At 43.6% G+C, this 25,389-nt stretch overlaps 1 protein-coding gene across 1 annotated transcript in view; it reads right to left on the bottom strand.

The window, feature by feature from the left end:
- LOC114040388 (glucagon-like peptide 1 receptor) overlaps positions 1-22,264 on the bottom strand; it is a gene marked incomplete at its 5' end in the record, with an annotated part of 30,589 nt that extends 8,325 nt beyond the window's left edge. Inside the window, 9 exons of the mRNA XM_027858482.1 lie at positions 766-807; positions 1,137-1,275; positions 2,877-2,965; positions 3,159-3,228; positions 3,652-3,712; positions 16,530-16,689; positions 19,348-19,501; positions 21,508-21,614; positions 22,152-22,264. Coding sequence (XP_027714283.1) covers positions 766-807; positions 1,137-1,275; positions 2,877-2,965; positions 3,159-3,228; positions 3,652-3,712; positions 16,530-16,689; positions 19,348-19,501; positions 21,508-21,614; positions 22,152-22,264 — 935 coding nt within the window. The remainder of the gene's footprint in view (positions 1-765; positions 808-1,136; positions 1,276-2,876; positions 2,966-3,158; positions 3,229-3,651; positions 3,713-16,529; positions 16,690-19,347; positions 19,502-21,507; positions 21,615-22,151) is intronic.
- Positions 22,265-25,389: the final 3,125 nt, after the last annotated feature.

Genomic DNA, 25,389 nt, shown 5'->3' with positions numbered 1-25,389 from the left:
TCCAGCTACCTAGAAAGTGAACCCTTTAGAATGCCCTGTGCTTTCCTAGTATGTGCTCAAGCCCTTCCTTATGCTGGTAATGTCTTCACTACTTGCTGAACTCCTATTCAGTATTTAAGATTCAATTGCAATGCCACCTTCTCGAAGCAGCCTTCCCTGCTGCCCTGGCTAGCCAAGGATTGATCTTTTTCTTCTATGTGCTCTCATAGCATTTTTTAGCTCTCTCTTGTACTCTATGTAGTACACAAATCTTCCCTACTACACTGGTTAGTCTTTGAGGGTGGGAACTTTGTATTTTCCTCTACATAGTGCATGGCTCCATAAATGTTTACTGAATTCACTAATTGGTTAATTAATCAATTAATTTCTTTGTAGCTTTGACATTCATTTTATGATCTCTTAGTAATAGGCAGACTTCTCTAATTATGCTTGGGTTAAAATTGCCATTCAAACGAGGCTATCTTCCTAAAGTTACATTGGACAAGTGCAAAACATAGGTGAGTGGTAAAGGGCATAGGTGGCATGGGAGAGGGGGAATATATCTCTGGGATCAAAAACATTCAGATTCCTTACAAAGTAGGTACTCTGTGGGAAGAAGCTGGAGAGTTGGATTATGAATGGGGCACATAGGTAGGTTGGAAAATCTAGCTACCCTCCTATTCTCTGTCCAGTGCCCCTAAAGGACCAGTCAAGGTAATAGCCTCTCCCAGCCCTTTATACTTCCCCCTTCCCTCACCTCCCCCATTGAGATTCCCCACTCCTTACCTCATTGTTAACAAAGCAGTACAAGATGGCCACCATCAGCCCCTGAAACCAAATATTGTTGTCAGGAAGCTAAGGCTCCATAGATCAAGTCTGGGGAGTCCTCAGAACCCCTGCTGCCTCAAATATTCTGTTTCTCTCCCAACCCTGGAACATTGCAACCCCACACCCTGTCCTGGAAACAGAGATCTTTAGAACTCAGTTTCCTCATCTATACTGCGGGGATAATAAGAATACTTGCCTTGCTTTTGATTCCCAGGGTAGGTGTGAGGGTCAAATGATGCACCAGATAGGAGAGGCTTTTGATGGGCATAAGAAGCTAAATGTGGATGTTTCTAGCTCCTTTACCAATCCCTGTTACTATTTGATGTTACCTGGAAGGATGCGAAGGAGATTTCACAGAAGAGTTTGATGTAACGAAGGGTCCCTCGGGCGTGCTCATCAATCACAAAGGCAAAGATAATCTCTTGGGTCCCCAGCAGAGGAATGAGGGTCAGGGTTGATTTGGCCAGCCTGGGGGTCAGAAAGAGGCATCTATGAGCTGCTGGGGAACTTGGCTGGGAAGCCAGGAAAGGGGAAAGCAGACTCTGCTACCTACTACCTGCGTGACTTTGGGTCACTCACTTTCTCACTCTGGTCCTCAAGCTTCCTCACCTATATAATAAGGGAATTGAACCAGAGACAATTTCTAAGGTCCCCTTCATGTCTGACATTCTAGGATACAGTACCTATGGAGAAGGGACCTTGGGTTCCATTTCTGACTCTGTTACTAGTTCTGGGTTAACCCAACTCAAAATCCCTTCTCTTCCCTGATTCACTAGCACCTAATGATAATTCCTGCTCTTCCCACCCCACAGCACTGAGTTCATCACTCTTGCACACTGCACTACACCTCACTTGTTTGCTGCTTTGTGTCATGTATGTGTACCTGAGTTCTCCAGCTTAGCATCATAGATGCCAGAAGGGAAGTCAGTGCTCCCAAATCACCCTGTAAGAGCTGGTAGAGATATTGAAGCTTGTCAAAAAATTTGATGTGCCGGGGAGTATCCATGAATCTCAGTTATCCATTTCTCATTGATCTTATGGCCACAGATAACTGGGAATCAACTGTCATTTTCTCTTCCAGTTCTATGACTTTAATTTGGGGGAAACAGGTACATATATACCTGACCAACACTAAGCAGCAAACACATCAAGGTTACAGAATACAGAATAGAATTGAAGAGGTTTACCCACAATTACTAGAAAAACCTTAAAACTTTTAGACTCACTTATCTCTCTTTGACATCTTTCCTCCCCGGCCCCTAAAAAGAACCTGGCTTCAGTTTTGTTTACTGGTCCCAGGAAACCCTTAAAGTTTTAGAAACTGCCTTATTTCCCTTTAAAAGCCCTTTGAAAGCAAACTTCCCCTTTCAGCCCCTTCATTATCTATTCTCATTGTCTGTTCTAATCACTCAGACACTCCAAATGGAAATTCTCACCTGGACCCTTTTCCAAATGGTCCACCTCCCCCATCAACTGGCTTTCCCATTGTTTTGCCTTCCTGGCCATTCCCACCCTTAATCCTAGCCAGGCACCAGTGCAGTGGCTCCAGCTTGCTGGCCACCCCCATCCAGATCTCCCTAGACCCCTCCTCCCCTCACCCCAAAATGCTTGGCCACTCCTTGGGCCCCTCCTCCTGTCACTCCAAACTTCATAGCCCCTCCCCTGGTCTGTACTTAAGACTCACCTTTCCCCCATTCTGATGCTGAGTTATTCTCAAGCTTAGAAGCTGAGACCCCTCATGCCCGCCTCTCCTCACCAGCGTCAGGTGGCCTATCCACCCCAGCCCCGACTCTAGACTGCCTCACACTGCTCCTCTGTCACCTGACCATCTTAAACCCCATTTAGATCACTGATGTTTGGGTTCCTTTGGAGTCTGGCCTATATGCTTAATTTTAATAAACTTTTTCTCTGGCTGGAAGAAGATCTGAGTTGAATTCATTCAGGCAGATTCATGCCACGATTTGGGCTTTTTCCTGCGATCTTGGGGTGCCTCTGTGCATCTAGAAGCACCCCAAAACCCCCACCCTCTTCAGAATGAGGATCTGCCCTTTGAGTAACTTGTCTATTACCTGCACTTGGTGTCTGTCTTGCACATCAAATTGGCCTTTAGTTTGGAGATGATGATACAGATAACTCTGATAAAGATGAGGAAATTCAGCTGTGGAATAGAGAGGGGAGGTTGTGCAAAAACATCACTCTTATAGCAATGTACTTTTTCTTTCCTCTTTCCCCTCTCCTTTTTCTATTCATAACAACCCCTGGCTCTCCCCTCAGCCCCCACCCCATCTCCTACTAGAGCCTTCCATAAATTCCCTCCCTCCATTTGGGTTCACCTCCCCAAGGTCACTCACTCCTATGGCCGTGATAATAGGCAGCCGGATAATCAGCCAATAGTTCATGTTAGTGTTTCTGTTCCAACATCTGGGGAGAGGAGGGATTCATACATGCACATACATATGTATGATACACACAGTGACCCACTGACAAAGATCACAGCCACATACAAATAAGGAGAGACAGGCATACCCACACAGCACATGCAAAGCACGGCCAGGTAGGTACAAACAGGGATGCTGATTCTCCAAACAAACACCTTTATGGAGTCCCAGTCCCCAGGACCTATAAAAGTGTCCTACAGTAACAAGAACTGGGGAGTGGGCTCCCCTGGGATGCGGTCATAGTATACACTTCTGGCTCCTCCCTACCTCCCCACAGATAGAAGTCACACAGCCAGACCTAAGACCCCTTGGGACTGGGTCTCCCGACCCTAAGCCCAGCTCTCCTCACCAGCCCCCAGAACCCCTCAAGGAAACCCAACTACCAGTGTCTGAGCAAGGCACCCACCCCTCATCCTCGTACAGGTACTTCACGATGCCCCAGGGAATGACAAACAGCAGGGGAACACCTGGGGGAAAAGACAGAGAGAAAGAGAGAGAGGCTGACTGTGGAGACATCCAGCCTGGTGGTACCCGGCAGGCAAGAGGGCACAGACTGTTTACCAAGAGGGAATTCTGACCACCTTTCAGGTCATGTTATCACCGAGTGAAAAATGGGGGGCAGAGGAGGAGACTGGCAAGGAAGTGAGCCCCTATGTTAGCTCTCCCCACCCTGGGGTTCTTAGCCTGGGGCTCATGAACTTGGTTTATATATAATGTATATATTATATATAAACACACATATGTATATATAAAATTTATATATACATACATATGCATGTATATAGGCATATATATATACACATACAGAAATACAACTATATTTCAATATAATTGGCTTCCTTTACAATCCTATGTATCTTACTTTATGCATTTAAAAACAAGATTCTGACTCCACCAGACTGCCAAAGGGGACTGAGACAAAAAAGGTTAAGAATCAGTCTTATGTGGACCTCCCACTCAATGGCCTTCAGCCATGTATCCAAATTCCCATTATTGTCAGGAAGTTGGGGCTTAGACTCAGAGGCTTCAGTCCTGTTGATCTCACCACAGGATCGTATTCATCCTGGTCATCACCATCATCATTCTCATTAACCTGGGAGGACCTCCATCAAATGACACAGAAACAAGTCTGGCTCTCATGTATTCAGTATAGACCAACAGTAGACGGAGATATGAAACAGAAATATACATGGACAAGGTGGGGGTGGGAGGAGTAGAGGGCAAGGAGAAGGTCCTAATGAGCTCACCTCCTGACATCCTTTGGATTCCATCCAATCTAACAACCATTAGACTATAAGCTCCTTGAGGACAGGGACAGTCTTTTGCCTTTTTTTTTTTATCCCTGGCACTTAGTACAGATCCTGACACATAGTAGGTGCTTTATAAATACAATTTTTTTTAAAAAAAGCATTTACTAAATACCTACTACGTACAGTACACTGTGCAAGGTGCTAAAGATAGAAAGGAAAAAGGAAAAGGTCTCTGCCCTCAAGGAGCTTGTATTCAAGGATGGTGGGGAGAAATAAAATGCATAAAACAGATGAGTTAAATATAGGTCCCTACAGCACATTTTCATCAGAGTATACAGCCAGAGAATTTCATTATATGTTTTCTTTTTGTTTTTTTTAATATGAGGCAATTGGGGTTAAGTGACTTGTCCAGAGTCACACAGGTAGTGAGTGTTACTTGTCTGAGGCTGGATTTGAACTCAGGTCCTCCTGACTCCAGGGCCAATACTATATCCACTGTGCCACCTAGCTGCCCCTTATGTTTTGTTTTTTAAGGCAAACATTTATTGAATACTCAATCATCAAGGACATTTTTCATTCATTAAACAAGTTAAACTTAATTTAAAACAATTAAACTTTAATTAAATTTAACAATTAATTAAACTTAATTAAAACAATTAATTAAACTTTAAAAATGAGATACAAGATAAACCAATTCTTTGAGACATTAGGGTGTGCCTAGGTGCCCTTGGCACACCCTATATGCATGCCTGTCATGCCTATGAACATAAATAAAAGATAAGTTGAGGAAGCAGCTATGATTCAGGGGTTTATGGAGGAGAAGGCACTTGAACTGAGTCTTGCAGGAAGGTAAGAATTCTAAGGTAAAGGTGAGGTGGAGTGCACTGTAGGCAGGGGAGGACAGTCTGTGCACAGGAACAGAGGTGGAGTGGTGGAGTGAAGAGTTCCAGCAACCACAAGTAGGTTTGTCTGGAGTAAGGTGAAATAAAACTATAAAGGTAGGTGGGGCTTCAGTGGGAGACACTAAAGATTCTAGAGTAAAGGCAGTGGCATGATCAGACTGCTTTGGGATAGTGATTTTGGCAGCTGTGTGGAAAATGGATTGGACAGGGGAGAGATGGGAAGCCGGAAGACCAGTGAGGAGGTTATTACATTAGCCTAGCTAAGGGCCTGAGAAATAGGGGAGGTGGTCCTTTGAGTAGAAAGAAGGGGATGCAATGTGAGAGGGATGGGAGAATTGAAATGATCTAGCAATTGATTGCATATGAATTTATGGCAGCTACGTGGTGTGCTGGATCGAGTGCCAGGCCTGGAGTCAGGAAGACCCAAGTTCAAATTCAGCCTCAGACACGTACTAGCAGTATGACCCTGGGCAAGTCACTTAACCCTATTTGCTTCAGTTTCCTCATTTGTCAAATGAACTGGAGAAGGAAATAGCAGAACCACTCCAGTATCTTTTCCAAGAAAACCCCAAATGGGGTCACAAAGAGTTGGACATAACTCAAATAACTGAACAATAACAAAGCAATTGATTGGATATGGGGCTTAGGGGAGAATGAAAAGTAGAAGACCTCAAAATTGTGAACCTGCTTGACGGAGAATAGTGATGCTGTCAACAGAAAAGAGAATTTTAGAGGAGGGAAGGTTTGGGTTGGAAGATAATGAATCCTGTTTTGGACGTGTTGAGATACTTAAGGAATATCCAGATGGAAATGTTCAAAAGGCAGTTGGTGAACAAGGATTGGAGCTCAGAAGATCCCAAGTCTTGCCCCATCGCTGCTCACTCCCCACACATCACACATCATCCACTGTGTTAGGCAAAAGGATGATCAGAGACTCACTAAATCTCAGGGGCCAGTTAATCTATACCAAATGAAGACTCTCTCTCTCTCTCTCTCTCTCTTCATATATATAATATATATATATACACATATATATGTATAGACACATATATACATATCCATCTAGATATACATACACGTATGTATACATATACCTGCATACATACATACATGTTATATATGTATATGTGTATATATCATATATATCATATATACACACACACACATATATATACAAACACACATATATCCATATCCCCATCTTGGAGTCTGGTGATATATAGCTATAGATATGGAAGTATACATACACATATACACATATTGTATATTAAATATAGGATATCTAGCCATATATATCAATATATCTATAGCTATCTATTTATCCACCAATCATTAGACTTCCAGCTGGGGACTTCATTATAAGTTAGGGCTGAGACTTAGGGATGTCTGTACTTACACATCTCTCTCTAGCACTGTATCTTTGTGAGTCTTTCTGATTATGTTTATGTATTGATGTCTCTTTCTCTGAACCTCGTCTGTCTCTATCTTTCTCTGTGAGACTCTGTTTCTCTCTGCTGTCTGTTTTCAGGAAAGGTGAGGATGTATATTTAGGTGTGCAGGCATGGATACATGTCTGTATATGTCTTTATGACATTTCCTTCTGGGGATATTTCTTTTATTTGTTTAATATTTATAATAATATTTAACATTTAATATATATGTAATAATTCATTGCATGACAATAAAAATATAATATTAAAATATGTTCATATTTATTAGCCTAGTTGAAGGGAAAGGAACAAGCATTTGTTAAGTGCCTACTATGTTTCAGGTACTGTGCCAAGTGCTTTGCAAATATTATCTCATTTGATCATCACAACAACCTTGGGAGGTAGATCTTATTATCACTGCTCCTCTCCTCATTTCAGGAAACTGAGGCAGAGGTTAAGTGACTTGACCAAAGTCACACAGCCAGTAAGTATCTGAGGCTGGATCCTTTAGGCCCAGTGTTCTATCTACTGTGCCACCCAGCTGTTAAAAGGCAGCTGTAGCATAGTACCTAGGGAGCCATGAAGACATGGTTTTAGGTCCTGTCTCTGACACACTAGTTAAGTCACTATAATCTCTTACTGTTCTAGGCAACTCTCTGAGGCTCTAATGCTAATATGCATTGATGGAGGGAATTTCCTTCCTAGGCATTCTCTATATCAGTGAAATAAGAAGTCCTGTCTCATTTTCTATTTTGACTAGTGACATAAAGTAGTCTGGTAGTTTGGTAGTTGGTCTAGCCCTAAATCTATAAATTAATTTAGACAGTAAAATAATTTTTTAGGGACAGCTAGGTGGTACAGTGGATAGAGTACTGGCCCTGGAATCAGGAAGACTCATCTTCCTGAGTTCAAATCCAGTCTAAGACACTTACTACCTGTGTGACCCTGGGCCAAGTCACTTAACCTCTGTCTGCCTCAGTTTCCTTATCTATAAAATGATCTGGAAAAAGAAATGGCAAAACACTTTAGTATCTTTGCGAAGAAAACCCCAAATGGGGCCATGAAGAGTCAGACATAACTGAAATGACTGAACAACAAAAAAAATTTAATCATATTGGGATAGGTGAATATTTCTTCAATTATTTAAGCCAGAGGATATGTCTGAGACAGGAGACCCTTTGGCCTTCACTATTGTTATCACTATTACCACCATCACCATCAGAAAACCCTTTTCCTGGTCATCTTTATGCACAGGCCAGGATCCAAGAAAAAATCATATTTTTTAAAATAGGGGACTTATACTTTTATAGTACTTTCATGTTTATAAAACACTTTCGTCGCTATAATCCTACAAAGTATGCAGGGTATCATCATCCCCATTTTCCAGAGCAGAAAACTGAGACCCAGAGTGATTAGGTTCCTTGTCCAAAGTCACACAACTACTGAGCCTGAGCCAAGATTTGAGCTGGAGTATCCTGACTCCAAGTCTAAAGTTTTATCCCATTCTATTATTCTACCCCTGCTTTTAAGAGAAAGTTCTTCCTGAATACTGGGGGACAGATATGGTGAGCTCCAAAAGTCATTTCCAGGTCTAGGACAAAATAGATGTCCAAGGTTTCTACTTTCTTCTCCTCTTCCCAAATCCTCAACCCCTTGGTCACCTGAATATCCATTTTTAGTAGACTGCCCTTCATCCAGAGTGAGATGGTAGTAGTGGGGAGCAGCGGGGTGGAGACAGAGGAGAAGGCATAGATAGTGGGAGATTCGGTATCCAGTTGCTATTATCAACCAGGCCTAGTGACCTTTGCACTTGCAAAGTCCTCTTAACAAAGCCTTTTGTTTTCTTATTTTTAATTTTTTTTAAACACACAGAGAGAAAGCTCTGCCCTGACTAGGAAGCACTACAAATTCTCTGCTGTATTTATCTTTTTTTTTTTTTCACTTAGAAAACAGAGGAACCAGGCTAGGGGGAGGGGGGCCATAAATGGGGAGTGGGGGGAAGATTTCAACTGGAAATAAGAAAATGAAACTCATTCAGGAAAATTATGATTCTCTGGCACTTTAGTTCTCTCTCAAAGCTACCAAACCATACTCTGGCTTCAACCTACACAGCTGCCTTTGGTAGTAATTAAACATGGGATTTTGGGTTTTGGTAGGTTCTGTTGACATTCCTCAGTTTCTGAAATCTGCCTAATGATAACGACCAAGCATGATCTTTAAGAACCCATGAGGAAATGCACCTTCTTCCCTTCTCTGTAGAGTTGGGGGTGTACAGGTATGGAATGCTGCATATACTTGATTTTGTGTTAGTAGGTTTTATTTTAAAAAATTTCCTCTCTTCTTCTTCCTTTTCTTCTTCCTTTGTCTCTCTCTCTCTCTCTCTCTCTCTCTCTCTCTCTCTCTCTCTCTCGTTACACAGGATTGTTTACTGATGAGAGGAAAAGAAAGGGGAGGAAAAGATAGATTTAGACATGACGGTGAGATTAAAAACAAAAAATATCAATGATTTTTTTTAATCCTTAACTTTAGCAGCAGCCTATAGTTTCTCAAACTGCCCTGACTTTGCAAGGTTGACTGCCCATTTGGGGTCTCCATTGGGCTCTATCTCTCGAATATCTTCTCTTTTGAGGTGAAAGAGAGAAGAAACCTCAGAGATAAAGGGAGAAAGAGCTGTTATTTACACAGGTTAGAGGTACATTGTGTGGGAGAGAAGGGAGCCTTGCTGTCTCTCCTCCAGTTGAACAGCCACTTTCTCCTTCAAATGTGATAGATCAGGAGACCTTGTTTTGTTTCCCAACCAGTCTTCCTATCCACCATCAAGCCCCTTTGACACTTGGTCTCTCTGTCTTCACCTGGTCCCTCTCCACTGCCTTTGTCTGCCTTCTGGTCTCCATGGTGATAGGGCACTGATAATGATGATGCTATTTCTCAGAAGGGACAGATACCCTGTGGTTTGTCTCATTCACTTTTAGGAGAGTTTTGCCTTGGCCATCAGCCAGGTGGAGATTGGTTAGCTTATCTTAACTGAGTCCCAAGGGTCCACTCTCCTGTACACTACTGGCTACTCCTAGCAGATCAGGCTGCAGGGATCATAGGATCAAAGATTAACAGCGGGGAGGAACTTTGGAATTCATCTAATCCAACCCCCTCATTTAAAGATGAGGAAACTGAGGCCTGGAAAGATTAATTAACTTTCCCAAGGTTATATAGACAATCAGGATTTGAACTGACTCCTTCCATTGTGCCTTGGTGACTTTTTTTGGAATCCAGGTCTAAGAGACCTGTAGACTTGAAGCAGAAAAGGGGGAAGGAAAAAATGGGGAGGGAGGTATTAGGGAGAAATTTAGAGAGGTCTCAGCTTTCTCCCTCAATGGATCCTGAGCCCTGAGGAGACATGACCTGGGACTTGGAGAACTGTCAGGCTGAGGGGCAGGATGATTGAGTAGAAAGACCACTAGACCAAGATAGTAGGGTGATGCCCTAACTCTGTCACTAAATCATTAGCTATGTGATTCTTGGCAAAGTCACTTGAACATTCTGGGCCTGAGTTTCCTTATGTGTGAAATGAGGGGCCAGAAAAGAACTCAGGTCATTTTGGCCAACCCTCTCATGTTAATAGATGCAAAATTCCAGGCCCAGAGAGGTTAAGGGATTTGCCTGAGATCTCACAGCTAGTATAACAGAAGAGTCAAGACTCAAACCCATCTTATCTGACTCCAAATACTGTCTTCCTTTCAAGCTCCTATACGTTTATACCAGATCACAGATCTCAAATCTGCATACACAGACACACACTCACACTCACACACCTAGCCCCCTTTATTCCAGGCTGTTTAAAGACCCACAATTGATATTATGTTTTGCTCTATTTTGTTTAGGCAAATAGTGAATCTGATGTACTAATCCTAGGTAATAATGTCAACAGAAAAGTTGCAAATAAATCTGAAATGTTGAACTTGTGACCCCTGGGCTAAGTGGCTGTCTTGGGTTCCTTCCATTTCCATAATTCTGAGATGGGGTGGATGGTCATTTCCCTTCTCTGTGGCAGTTCCCAGGCTGATGAGCTTTCCTGCCCTCCCTCCTATTTCTCAACCTTGCAGATAGCTTCTGACCTCCTCACTCAATTGAAGCTGCCCTCTCTGAGGTCACCAGTGGTCTCTTAATTGCTAATTCTGAAGATCTCTTCACAGCCATCATCCTTCTTGACCTCTCGGCTGCATTCGACACTGTGACTTCCCCTCTCTCCGGAGATATTTTGCCGTCTCTAGTTTTCCACGACATTACTCTCTCCTGGGTCTCTTTCTTTCTGGCAGCTCCTTCTCAGTTCTCTGGATCCTCATCCATGTCCCATCCCCCTTACTTCTCACAAAGGCTCTGCCTAGAGGCCTCCTCTATTTTCTTTAGACTCTCTTTCTTGATGATTTTTTCAATTTCCTTGGGTTCAATTATCATCTCTATGCAGATGACACCCATATATCCGTGCCTCCTCTCTCTCCTAAGCTCTGTTCTCATATCATCTGTTGGGCATCTCCAATTGTTGCCCTATGGGTATCTGAAACTCAGCATGCCCCAAGAGGAATTCATTATCTTCCCCCCACCCACCCCCAACACCTCCCCATTTGTTCCTCTTCCAAACTTCCCCTTCATCCTTCCAGGCACCTCAGTTTGCAATCTCAGAGTCATTTCTTGACTCTTCTCTCTCCCCGTGCCCCACATTCAATCAGTTGCCAAGTATTCTTGAGTTAATCTATGCAACATCTCTTGCATTTGTCCTCTAGTTTCTACTCATATAGCAACCTCTTTATTTCAAGCCCTGGATAATCTCTTAATAATTTATCCAGCTTTCAGTCTTATTCCTTGCCAATTTATCCTCCACAGAACTGCTAAAATAATCTTCTTAAAGCACAAATCTAAACATGTCACTCCCCTCCTCAAGAACCTTCCATGCCTCCCTCCTACTGCCTTCAAAACAGGATTTTTTTTTTTTGTGAGGCAATTGGGGTTAAGTGACTTGCCCTGAGTCACATAGCTAGTGAATGTTACCGGTCTAAGGCCAGATTTGAACTCAAGTCCTCCTGATTCCAGGGCTGCTACTCTATCCACTGTGCCACCTAGCTGCTCCCAAAACAGGAATTCTTAACCTAGGGTTCATGAACTTAAAAAAAAAAGTATTTCAATATATTTGGTTTCCTTTGTAATCCTATGTATTTTATGCATTTAAAAACATTATTCTGAGGAATCCATAGGCTTCTCTAGATTTCCACAAAGGAGTCTATGACATAAAAAAGTTTAAAAATCCCTGGACTAGAATAAAATAAAAATTCCTCAGTTTAGCATTTAAATTCTTTCATAACTTATTTTGATTGCCTATACTTATTTGTTACAAAGGAGGACTTTCAATTTTTAGGGATGAGGGAAGAAATGTGGAGGGAAAGAGGAGGGATAATGATGGAAGGAAGGAAGGCAGGAAAGAAAGAAAAAGAAAGAAAGAAAGAAAGAAACAAAGAAACAAAGAAGCAAAGAAACAAAGAAACAAAGAAAGAGAAAGGAAAGAAGGAAGGAAGGAAAAGGAAAAGAAAGGAAGGAAAAGAATTAAAGTAGGGAGACAGGGAGGGAAGGAAGGAATGAAAAAAGGAAGGATTAGTGAAATATTTAAAAATACACAGAATGGGATTCAAAAAAGCAGAGTAGTGTGGGTACTACAGTGTTAAATTTAATATGTACTTAAAACAAGCTGTATGTAATATATTCATGGTCTCTAAATAATCCTCTTTTTATTATGTTTGTTGATGTTTTCTAGTTCATTTTAAAAAAATAGACACAAAGTTCTTTCCAATCTGGCTCCAGCTTGCCTTTCCAAGCTTACAGTCCATTACTTCTCTTCATGAACACTATGTTCCAGCCAAATTGACCTACTTGTGCCTTGTACACACCATCTTCCACCTTGGTTCCTTTGTATAGGCTGAGCCCCCTGCCTCGAATGCACTTTCTTTTTTACCTCTGCCTTTCAGAACTCCTAGCTTACTTCAAGCCTCAGTTCATGGGCCACCTCTATAAGAAACCTTTCCTGAGCCTCTTAGTTTTTGTGTTTCCTCCCTCTTCTTGAAATGATCATATATAGACTTATCTGTTCACATGTTATAATCCTGGTCCTTCCTTCACCCCTTAGAATGTAAACTCCCTGAAGGCAGGGACTTAAAAAAATTTTTTGTTTTTGTTTTTGTCTTTGTATTCTCAGGACCTAGCACAGTGGCTTTGCACACAGTAGAGCTTAACAAATGCTTGATAGATTGGGTTCTTACTCTTGGGCAGCTCTAGATGAAATCAAAGAGGTGTAGTCAATTCACCGGGCACATATAAGAACTTATAAAGGAACATGTTGAGGGTCTAATAAACCGCCAAGGAGGCTAAAGTAATACAAAATAATACTGAGATTTGAGCCGGGTAGGGTCAATCTAAGGCGTTTTCCTGGGCAGATGAGTTCCCTTCCAGGACAAAGAGGCAGCCATGAGCAAATCACTGGAGCAGAATCCAGACAGAAACAAAAAATGAGCCTAGATAAATAGTGCTAGGTTTGAGAGGGCCTTGAATGGCAAGTGGAAACGGGGCCATGAGGTTTTGGACAAGGGAATGACATGTGGACACAATGTTTGTGGAAGATTAATCTGTCCATTTTGTGCAGAGAGGATTGGAGTGAGGAGAGCCTGGAAGCTGGGAAGCCAGTTCTGTTAACCAGACTGTTAACAACAGTCCAGGGCAGAGATAATGGTAGCAAGTACATGGAGGAAAAGGCCAATCTAAGAAACACAAAGTTGGAGGAGTCCTTAGATATTATCTCGTCCGGGGGTTCTTAACTTGGATTCTGTAAACTTTTTTCTTAATGGTTGATAGCTATGTTTCAATAGAATTGTTTTCCTTTGTTAATCCTATGTATTTAGTTTTATGAATTTAAAAACATTAATCTGGAGAAAGGGTGCATAGCCTTCATCAGATTGCCAAAGAAGTACAGGACCAAGGGTGTGCTGGAGCCAGCTCCAACCAACCCTTGAAGAAAGCAATTGTTATAATTTCAGTGTGAGCATTTACACCTCTGAAATCAGCAAATGCTGCAAATGAGGACTTGATTTTATTGTTTTGTTAATTAGCTAGACTTAAGGAAGTGATGGAGAAAATGTTAGTAATACAGATCAAACTTAAAAGTATGTCCTGTGTGCTACTTTCCCCTCTCCCTCAGAGAGCTAGATGTTAAACGTTTACCCACATACCCCAGCCTAGGACACAAAAAAAGTTAAAGTCTCTTAATAATCCATTCCTCTGTTTTTTTTAGGGTTTTTTTTTTTTGTGGGTGAGAAGACAGAGACCCAGAGAGGGGAAATGATTGGCCCATGATCACTCAAGTCAGGTCGTCAAGTCAAGACAACAAGCATTTATTAAGCATCTGCTGTGTGCCAGGCACTAAGCTAAGCACTCAGGCAGTAAGTAGCAGAAGCAATCCTAAAACCCAGCTCTTCTGACTGAAAATCATCCAGTATTCTTTGCAGGGCACTGTTGTTCTTTTGAAGGAAGGGTGAGGAGTTGATGGATGGGTGGTGGGGGTGCAAGGGAGAGAGAGTCTGATGTCACTCTGAGACTGGAGCACAGGGAGACTGAACTGCAGACAGTAATTGGGAAGACAGGAAGAGAGGGGACAGACTGGGGGAGGAGGATGAGCTGAGGTTACAAACAAGACAATAGGGAGGTGGAGTGGAAAGGGATGGGATATTTTTTTTCCAAGTGTTGTCACCAACAAAATTTTCTCAGTTAAAGGAAGGAAAAGAATAAGCATTTATTAAGCACCCACTATATGCCAGGTAGGCTGCTAAGCACTTTTACAAATATTATCTCATTTGATCCTCACAACAACCCTGTGAGGTAGGTACTACTATTATTAGCCCCATTTTACACTTGAGGAAACTGAGGCAAACAGAAGTGAAGTGACTTGCCCAGGGCCACACAGCTAGTAAAGTATTGGATTTTAATTCAGGTCTTCCTGATTCCAGACCCAGAACTCAAGTTAGCTTTAGGAGGCTCTCAAACCCTATCTCCCTTTCCTGTCCACCCCCCATAATCCCCCAACCTGACCCACCCCCCACTCCCCTCAGGTGAGTCTTTGCATGGTGAAAGGCAGAAGCACAACCAGAAATGTTCCAGCAAAAAAAAGGACACAACAATGATCAGCAAACTTTTTTGGCTAAAACATTTCCAGCTGGGCTCCTTTCATACTCATTGCTCCTTTCCAGCCACCCCACCCCATCCCCTAATCTTCTGCTTCAGGCCTCCTGTCACATCAGCTACCTCAGCCCTTTGAATTTCCCCAGACCTCCCTTCCCATCCACCAGAAACCAAGAAAGCCCATCTCTGCACGGTCTGATTCTCCCCGCTTCCGTTCTAAGACCCAGCAGGGAGAGCAGATTTTGTTGGGTGATGGGGGAAGTTAAGCCAGTCTTCCCACCCTTCTCAGGTGAAACAAAGCACAGATAAACACACCTGTGGCCTCAGACTCTCTCAGGAGATCCCCTCCCCCAAAACATACACACTAGCCAATTCCAAGGTCTCACAGTGCCCTATCCTAGAAAGAAACTTCCTCTTCTTATTCCCAGCTCCCAGGATTGGCCATTCCTTTGACCCATTTGGATGCTAAGAGATGGATCTGGAGAGACGGTGGCCCCTCCCTGTGGGGTGAAGGGATTCTTGGATGAGGACTATGATCTCGAGTGGGGTTGGGGAGTCCCCCAGATGAAGGCTCTTCTTCCAAGAAGACCTAGTGAAGTGGGGAAGTGGAGACTGGACCTTCTGAAAAGGATGTGACTATGGGGTGGGGGTAGCAGGCATGAGCTGGCATGAAGGAACTTAAGAGTCAGGAGAGGTGAGTACAAGTCCTAGCTCCCACACATACGACTGTGGGTTAGACACTTTACATTTCTGGGCTTTAATCTCTTCAGCCATAAAAATGGTGATAATAATTACAATGGAGAGGTAATGTGCCATAGTGGATAGAGAGCTGGCCTCAGGGTCAGAAAGACCAGGGTTCAAGTCCTGCCTTTAACATATACTGGCCGTGTGACCCCGGGCAAGTCACTTAAACTTCCTGTGCCCCAGGCAACTCTCTTATCTATAAATTGCAGAGCACATACAGATCTCAGTTGGTGAAGGGAAGTTTCACACTGGGAGATCCTCCCACTGTAATCATGGGTTTGTTTCTCTGTCCCCCTCTACCCCATTCAGCCTCCTCAAATCACTATGCTACCGACCTCACTGGTTTGTTGTAAGGAATGGCTTCTGTAAAACTCAAAATGCAGCAGAAATACCAGTTGTTAAATTCTCAGCCCAGTAACTATGCCCCCAAAGGGATGTGCCAACCATCCATCACCCTATTCCTAACTGTAAGCTTCCTCAGCACGAGGACTATTTCATTTATCTTTGCAGCTTCATCTCAACTCTTGGCATGAAGGTCTGTTGGATGGGGGTAGAGGTGGTGGATGAAGCCCTAAAGACCCATGATCCAGTTGTGTGGGAAGAGGCAGGTGGAATATGACTGTCTTAATATGTCTCCTGCCTCATACCTCCTGGCAGCAAGGTCCCCACAGGGAGGACCTGCAGTTTGCTATGGGATAACCCTGAGCGACCTAGGCACCAGCCTCCTTCCCCCACGCACCCCCTTACCCCAGCCAATGAATACGTAGAGTCTGAAGACCCTCTGTTCAGAGAAGACAGACAGCACAAGCAGGGTGTACAGGTAGATGCCCTCTACCAGAAGCCAGTAGTAGTTGGCGGCCACACAGTACTGCATCATGATAAACACCAGGCGGCAGCTCAGGGACTCCTGTGGAAGGGCAAGACCCACATCAGTACTCATGGCTGAATAAGTCTTTGCTGCAGTAAACCTGGAGCTCCCCTATGCCAGGATCTGTGTCTTTCCCATCATACCTGGAGCTTCTGGAAGGCAAGAACTACATCTTCCTTCCCCCACCTCTTCCACCAAGTCTGAAGGTTCCCTAGGGAAACCATAGGGACTATATATACCCCGTAAGACTAGAAGCTCCTTGAAGGCAGAGAAAGCCATTCCATAAGACTGGAAGTTCTCTGAGGGCAGGGACAAAATCTCCCCCATCCTAACATTGGAGGCTTGCTAAGGACAAAGACTATTTCCCCCATAATCTTGGAGGCCCCCTGACCCAGGAACTCATGAGACTAGAAACTCCCTGAAAGTGAAGACTTTATTTCTTACTTTCCCCATATCTTCTTAGACTCAGTATATGGAACTCACTTTCATTATTAGGCAGTATAATGTAGTGCAATGGTTTCTCAAGGTGTGGTCTGGGGACTTAGAAAATCAAAACTATTGTTATAATAATACTAAGATTTTCTCATTTTTAATAAAGTCAATATCAATAGAGATAACCAGGAGTGTGCTAATAAATATTTAACTACTGGCTTGTAGGAGGGGGGAGTACCCATGACACATTTTTAAATTTAATATTCATAATTAATATTTTCTCCATCACTTTCTTAAGTCTAGATCTTCAACAACAACCACAATAAATAAATAAAGCCCTGATTAATTGTTGTTGTTGTTGTCCAGTCATTTCAATCACGACTAACTCTCTGTGACCCCATTTGAGGTTTTCTTGGCAGAAATACTGGAGTGGTTTGCCATTTCCTTCTCCGGCTCATTTTACAGATGAGTAAACTGAGGCAAACAGAGTTAAGTGACTTGCCCAGGGTCACACAGCTAGTAAGTGTCTGAGGCTAGATTTGAACTCAGGAAGGGAAATTTTTCCTGACTCAGGTCTGGCACTCTATCTATTGCACCACTGAGCTGCCCAGATTTGTAGTATACACCTATTTCTGAGGTATAAATGCTCACATTGAAAGTTTCATAATTGGTTCAAGTTGGAACTTCGCTTCAGCACACCCCTACACCATAAACAAAAGTCCTTTATGGGGTCCTGTGTAATTTTTAAATTAGTAAAAAGTTCCTGAAACCAAAAAGTTTAGGAACTGGTGGGATAGTGGATGGAATGCTAGACTGCTAATTAAGAAGACTTGGGTTTGAATCTTGCCTCAGACACTACCTGTATGACCCTGGACAAGTCATGTGCTTCTTTGATCCTCGGTTTTCTTACCTGTAAAATGGGGATAAAATAGCATCTACCTTACAGGAGAGTGGTGAGGATCAAGTGAAATGACTTTTTAAAAAACTTCGCTCACAGTAGCAGCCCACCACCATCAGATCTTTTCTGATCACCCCTCCCCTCAGCTGCTAGTCGTCTCCCTGCCTAAACGTTGATCTCATTAGCAAATGATTATCAAATATTATCAGCTATCAAATTATTTATTATCAAGTAATTATTTTGATCAAATTATTAGCATTAGCATTATCAAATAATTAGCATAGTTTCTTAGTAAATTATTGTTCCCTTCCCTCCATCAAAATGACCTTGTGGTTATTTTGTATACTTTTTATATATATTTATATGTGCACATATTGTTTTCCCCAATAGAATGTAAGATTCTTGAGGCAGGCACTGTATCATATGATAAGAGACTCAGGAAGGGACCTAAGAAGCCATTGATTGAGTCAAAGTGCTTAATTTTATTAATGAGGAAACTGAGACACAGGGAGAAGAAGTGACTTGCCTTGGGTTACAAAGCTAGTAAATTTCATTTTTATCTCTGTATTCCTAGTACCTAACACAGAGCCTGCTACACAGTAAGCGTTGATGGATATAGAAAGGATTTTGTAAACCTTAAAGTGCTATATGAACGTGACCTATCGTCATCATCTTTATCACTACTGCCATTAGCACTAGTAGTTCTAATACTACTAGCACTAGTAGTTCTAGTACTACTACTACTACTAGGATTAGGGAAGCTAGGTGGCAAAGTAAATAGGCCTAGAGGCAGGAGGACCTGAGTTCAAATCTGGCCTCAGACACTAGGACCCTCGGCAAGTCATTTAACCCTGTTTTGTTAACCTTAGTTTTGTCATCCATGAAATAAGCTGGAAAAGGAAATGGCAAACCACTTCAGTATCTTTGCTAAGAAAACGCCAAGTGGGGTCACAGAGTTGGACACAACTAATTGACAAAACAACATCTACTACTAATACTTAGTTGTCTGTCTGTCTTTGGGCCTGGAGTCAGGAAGACCTGAATTCAAATCCAGCCTCAGATACTTCCTAGCCAAGTGACCCTGGGCAAGTCACTTAACCTCTGTTTTCCTCAATTTCCTCCACTGTAAAATGGGGGTCATCATAGTACCTATGTCCCAGGTTGGTGTGAGGATTATGAGATAATATTTATAAAGCACAGTGCCTAGCACATAGTAGGTGCTTAATAAATGTTTATTCCCTTCCTAACCTTCTTTCCCCAGCTCTCTCCTCTCCCTATCTTCCCCTCACACTTCAGAACCCCCACCACCCCTCAAACCCACACCCCCATATACTTCCACACACCCCTACCCACCCCTACCCACAGACCTGATAGGAGAGGAGGCCATCCCACTGGTGATGTTGGGTAGCTGTACCATACATCCACTTCAACACAGCATCCCTGACGAACACGGACAAAGCTCGGAGGATGAAGGACATGAACAGATTCAAGTGGATGTAGTTCCGAGTACAGTGCAGATGTCTGTGGGGAAAGCATGGCCCCCAGCCCCACCACTGTCCAGCAACAGTCTCCATGTGCTGGTCTTACCTCACCCCACCCCCTTCTACCATTTCTGTGCCAGGGCAGGTCAGCATCAGCTGTCAGAGCTCCCCTGTAGACAGTCACATGGCCAAGTGTGCACATGCATGCATACACACACATGCACACACACAAAGTCATACAACAGCAATAGCAGCTAACATCTATCTATCTATCTGTATCAACTACTGCATGACTACATGTCAGACACTGTGGTAAATACTTTACCACTATCTCATTTGATCCCCACAACAACCATGGGGGGAGGAGGTGCTATTATTATCCCCATTTTACAAATGGGGAAACTGAGACAGAGAATGGTTAAGTGACTTACCTAGGGTCACCCAGCTAGTTATTGTCCATGATTGGATTTGAACTCAGGTCTTCCTGACTCTAGTTCCAACACTCTATCCTCTCTACCACACATGCATACACATACGCACAAAACACACACACACACACATACCCCCTTTCTATGTGGAGTTGAGCCAGTGAATACAAAGCAGCTCCTCTTTGAGCCCCATTGGGACTCTTCCCTTCCCCCCTCAATGGAGCAAAAGGAGCAGAACATCTGAACTGGTAATGGGTTAGGTCTAGGCTGCCTGCCTACTACTAGTCACCTAGCATATATGAAGCACCTACTGCGTGCCAGTCACTGGGTTAAGTCCTAGAGATACAAAGAAAAGCCAGACAATCCTTTATCCCTTAGGCCAAGCCCTCATCACCTTAAAAGCTCCCATTGCTCTCCACTGCCTATAGGTCAATTGCAAACTGTTCTATCTGGCATTCGAAGCCTTTAAAAAATATCTGAAGACCAACATGAATAAAGTCTTCTAGTTCTCCCCTTCCCTTGCCACCCTCTCACATCCATGTCATGCACATTCTTGACTACATTGATTGGCTCATGCTATTCTCCCCACCTAGAGAGGTTTCCTCTCTTTCCATTTACTTAAACAGATCCTAGCCATCTTTCAAAGACTAGTTTATATTCACAGGCAACAGATTAGAATGGTAACTGGAAGGGTTGAGGCTTGACCCTGGGGAAGGACTTTCTTGTGGGAGCTAATAAACACCAGGAAGGTCATCTCAGTGAATCATCAAACATGGACTGTGGAAAATGGAAAGATCAGCTATTCAACCCTTCCATTTTACAGATGAGGCCCAGACAAAGGCTTGCCTAGGATTACATAGGTAATTGGTGGTAAAGCCAAAAAGACAATTTAGGCTTCCTTAAATCTGGACTTAATTCTAGTGACCTTTCTACTATTTGTTATTTTTAAGAGATTATGGAAATCTTAAAAAAAAAACAAACCAGGAATGGGAGAGTTAGAATAAATCTACTTATTTGAAGCCTAACATGAGATTCCTAGTGTTAATGTTGTTTTTGTGGTTCAGTCATTTTCAGTCATATCCTACTCTTCATGATCCCATCTGGGATTTTCTTTACAAAGATACTGGAGTGGTTTGCCATTTACTTCTCCACTGGATTAAGGCAAACAGAGGTTAAGTGACTTGCCTAGGGTCAGCCAGCTAGTAAACATCTGAGGCCAGATTTGAACTCAGGTCTTCCTGACCCTGGGTGGAACACTTTATCCACTTAACCACCTAGCTGCCTCCTTTCTAGCATAATAGACACTCAATAAATGCTCACTGATTTTATTTTAGTCTGGTGAAGAGAAGATGGACCTTCCCAGAAGCGTTCCTTAGGATTGGAGAATTAGAACTAGAAGGATCCTCAGACCCCCCCCCCCAAGATCATAAATGATGAACTGAAGCCCAGAAAGGGGATTCAAACCCAGCTCTTCTAACTCCAAACCCATCATGCTTCTTACTATAACACTCCCTTGCAAAGTCAGGGGCAGGCTTCTCTACAGCAGTAGAGAAGATCCCACCCCACTCTCCCCCTCCTGACTCTCAACCACTTTTCCTGCCCAGTTCCCATTAGTTACCTGAATCGAAGGAGGATGGCCGTGGCGATGACCAGGGCTGAGAAGGAGAGTGCATAGCCCACAGTGTAGATGATAGTGAAAGACAGAAGCTGCTCCTCAGGGTGGCTCTGTTGTGGGCGGGGGTTTGGGGAGGGGCAGGGTCAGGGACAGGGCTGTTACTTCTAATCCCATTCTCCTCCCCACTCAGACCAGCATGAATGACAGTGATCTTCTCTAGCTGTGGTACATCTATCTGGTCCATAGAGGCTACCTGGGACCGAAATCATCCACAACTTTGGCCCCACTCCTTGCCTACTCCCTTGGATCACAAGAGTGAGCTTTTGATTTAAGGGATGAGAGAGACAGAGGAAGACAGTTGTCCGCGTGTTCCAGGGACACTACAAGTGGTCTCTCCAGTAGGGGGGAGAGTACCTACTGGAGCAGGACAGCTCACCCCAGTGACCCAGAATGTATTCTATGCACAGAACCTGGAAGTAGGGAATGGATGATGATCCAGGTGAACTCATGTCTTCCCAGAGCCTTCCATCACGGGCTGATGTCTTGTCCTGCTTCCTTCCCACATACAAGTGGATCACTCTGTTCCCCTCTCCTGTTATTATCCACTTGTCCTTCCCTTCCCCCAGTCTGTTCACAGCCCAGCTTACCTCTTCTGACTTGTTCTCACACTCTGACAGATCCCTCCAGGGCATGCTGGAGTTTTTGTCCTGTAGCCAAATGCCCTCACTGGTGCAGAATCGATACACGTGTCCTTGGGACACTGAGAAGGGAGGGAAGATCCAGGGAGATGGACAAGATGGAAATATGAGGAGAGGAGACAGGATGAGAGGGGAAGGGAGACCCAGGGAGATGGACAAGATAGAAATAAGGGGAGAGAAGGAGATATGGGGATGAGGGGAGATACAAGATAGGGAGGGATAGTGATATGAGAGAGAGGGACACATGGGGAGGAGGAATGGCACAGGGAGATGGGTAGGGAGAAAGATATATGGAGAAGAAGCACAAGGAAGTGGGGGGAGGAGATACAGGAAGAAGGAGAGACAGAGATTGAGAGAGATGGAAATATGGGAGAGAGGAAGATATAAGGAGGAGTAGAGACAAGGAGGGATGGAGATATTGGGAGACAGACAGGAAGTTGGGGAGATAGGAAATATGGGGAGATGGATAGGAGACATGGAGATAGTGGTGAGAAAAATGGGAGATGAAGATATGGGAAGAAATGGAAATTTGAGGATACAGGAGAAGATTATGAAAGAGAGGATGATTGAGAGAGCATGGAGAAATAGGCAGAGATGGAGATATGGGAAAATAGGGACAGAAAGATGTTGTTAGCTACCAGAAAGAACACAGATCCTAGCTTGTGTCTCCCCTCCACAGGCCAGGATAAGTAATTAGGTAATTAGGTGCCTCACATACTCCCTGCCTCCAATCTCCAACTCAAAGGACAGTGCATTCCTCTCTCCCCCTTTCCCTTCTTCAATTCCCTAGTCCAGATTCCCATAGGTAGGATCAAAAGTGCCAAATCACTAATGAAAAATCTTCCCACCCCCATCTTAGTCCTCCCAATCCGATCCTCCTTTCCCCTGAGTGGGAAGTGAGCCTTTTTCCTCTGACAAATACTCCCACAGCAGCCTCAGACCTTCTCTGACCCCTTTCCTGACAGAGATGCCCTTGACTCTGGTCTTCTTCAAAAACACACCAACATCATGGGTAGGAACAGTTCTGTGGATGCTGCCCATGGCTGGAGGAGGGATGGGGAGGGGACAATGGCAGGAATGGTGAAGTGTGTGTGGGCAAGGATGATGGAGGAATAAGGAGGAGGCAGAAAAGGCCAAGGCATCTCAAGGAAGTAGAGGAGAGAGAGGAGAGAAAGGACAAACAACCCTTGAGATAGAAAGACCCGGAGATGAGGGAAATACAGAGAGTGGAAGTTCAGAGGAGCAAGCTAGCTGGGTTTGTTTAAGGTGGAGGACCCCTCAGGGGAAGATTTTTAGACTCTGTCTCCTTTTCTTTTGCTCCTAACCATCACAATTGGCATTTGTTAAGAGGTAGTTTGGTGCCAACAGGTCTTTAATGAGACAAGCCTTTTCCACATCCCTGCTCACGGCTTCTTAATCACACCCACTAACGACTTAATCACTGCTCTGAGGGGAGCAAGCTGGCCAGCCCCCATTACCGCCTGTCATGCTTCCTCTGAGACACATTAGGTCAGTGTCTACCTCCTGCTCTTTTCCACAACGTGTCCTGAGTAATTGCTGTAGGCAAAGCTTTGTGCTGGATTCTGTGGGAGATAGAGTGGAAAAGAAACAATTCTTATGTCTCCCATACTGATGGTGGAGTCTCAGCCCCTGACCTCAGGAAGCCTTCAGCCCCCACTCCTCTGTGTGTGTGTGTGTGTGTGCGCGCGCGCACGCGATGTACAGATGTACACAGCAACATGACAAACAAAAAAGCATCATATAAATCGAAGGAAAGGGCATATTGTTCATCACTAAGCCTAGAATATACTCCATACTAGCCCTCCCCACCGCCCACCGCCCACCGCCCATGCCATGGTTGAAGGTTCCCTCTTCCCTGCAAGGCCGTCTATACATGGATGCTTTCTCCAAGGTAATTAGCTATTTCAATTGGTAGATAAAATGGCATTTTCTCAGTCCTTACATTCTACTGGAGAATACAGATGTTAAGTAAATAAAGATAATTGAGGATAGAGAGAATGCTAACAAATGGGGGATCAAAAGAGTAGGAGGTGGTATCTGAACTGAGCCCACAAGGAAGCTAGGGATTCTTCAAGGAATAGGTAAATAGGGAGAGGATGCCAGGTATGGGGAAAGGGGAAGGGCCATCTGTGTAAAGGGCAGAACGTTTATTCATTCAAAGAACAAGTGATCTGGAATGTAAAGTTCACAAAGAACAGTAATATAAAAGAAGTCTAGAAATATAGGAGGGAGCCAGATTGTAGAGAGCTTTACATGCCAGACTGAGGAATCTATATTTTATCAGGCAGCTAGATGGCACAGTAGACAGAGAGTTGGACCCAGAGTTAGGAAGACCTGAGATCAAATCCACCTGAAGACACTAACTAGCTGTGTGACCCTGGGTGAGTCAATTAATCTCAGTTTCCTCATCTATAAAATGGGGTAATATAGTTGGACTTGTGTCCTAGGGATATTATTTTTGGCAGTTCCATGGTGGACAGATTGGAAGAGGGAAAAGAGTGGAACTGTACTGAAAGATTAATTAAGAAGCTAATACAGTAAGTACTCCAGATGAGAGAAGATGAAAGACTGAGTAGAGAGAAAGGAACAAGTTCGGGAGACAGAATCAACAAGATTTGGCAACTGATAGGATGGGGGTGGGGGGGGGGCAGAGAAGGAAGTGCTAACAGTCAAAAATGATTTGAAGATTGTGAAGCTGGTGATTGAAAGGATAGTAGCACCCTCCACAGAAATAGAGGAGTTTGGAGCAAGGGCAGGTTTAGAGAAAAGGATAATGAGTTCCATTGAGTTAAAGTGGCCAATGAGACATCCAGATTTGAGACTAAAGCTCATAAGAGAGATTGGGACTAGATATATGGATTTGAGAGTCATCTGCAGAGAGATAAAAATTGAACCCATGGGAGCAGATCCCTAAGAAGATAGAGATAGGAGGACCAGAATGGAGCCTTGGGGTCCCCCATGTTTAGTAGGTGCAAGATGGCTGATGACCCTGCAAAAGAGACTGAGAAAGAGTGCTCTGGCCAAGACGAGGACCAGTAGAAAGCAGTGTCATGGAAGCCAAAGGAGGAAAAAGTATGGAAGAGGAGGGGTTGTCAAAATGCAGGCTGGTTAGGCCAATACGGACACATAAGTCCCTTAGAAAAACAATAGGTATGATCTGATGCAG

The sequence above is a fragment of the Vombatus ursinus genome, unplaced genomic scaffold (assembly GCF_900497805.2).
Source record: "Vombatus ursinus unplaced genomic scaffold, bare-nosed wombat genome assembly UNPS02013052.1, whole genome shotgun sequence".
NCBI classification, from domain to species: domain Eukaryota; kingdom Metazoa; phylum Chordata; class Mammalia; order Diprotodontia; family Vombatidae; genus Vombatus; species Vombatus ursinus.
Note: the sequence above shows the minus strand (reverse complement) of the source record. Positions and strands in the feature narration are given on the sequence as shown.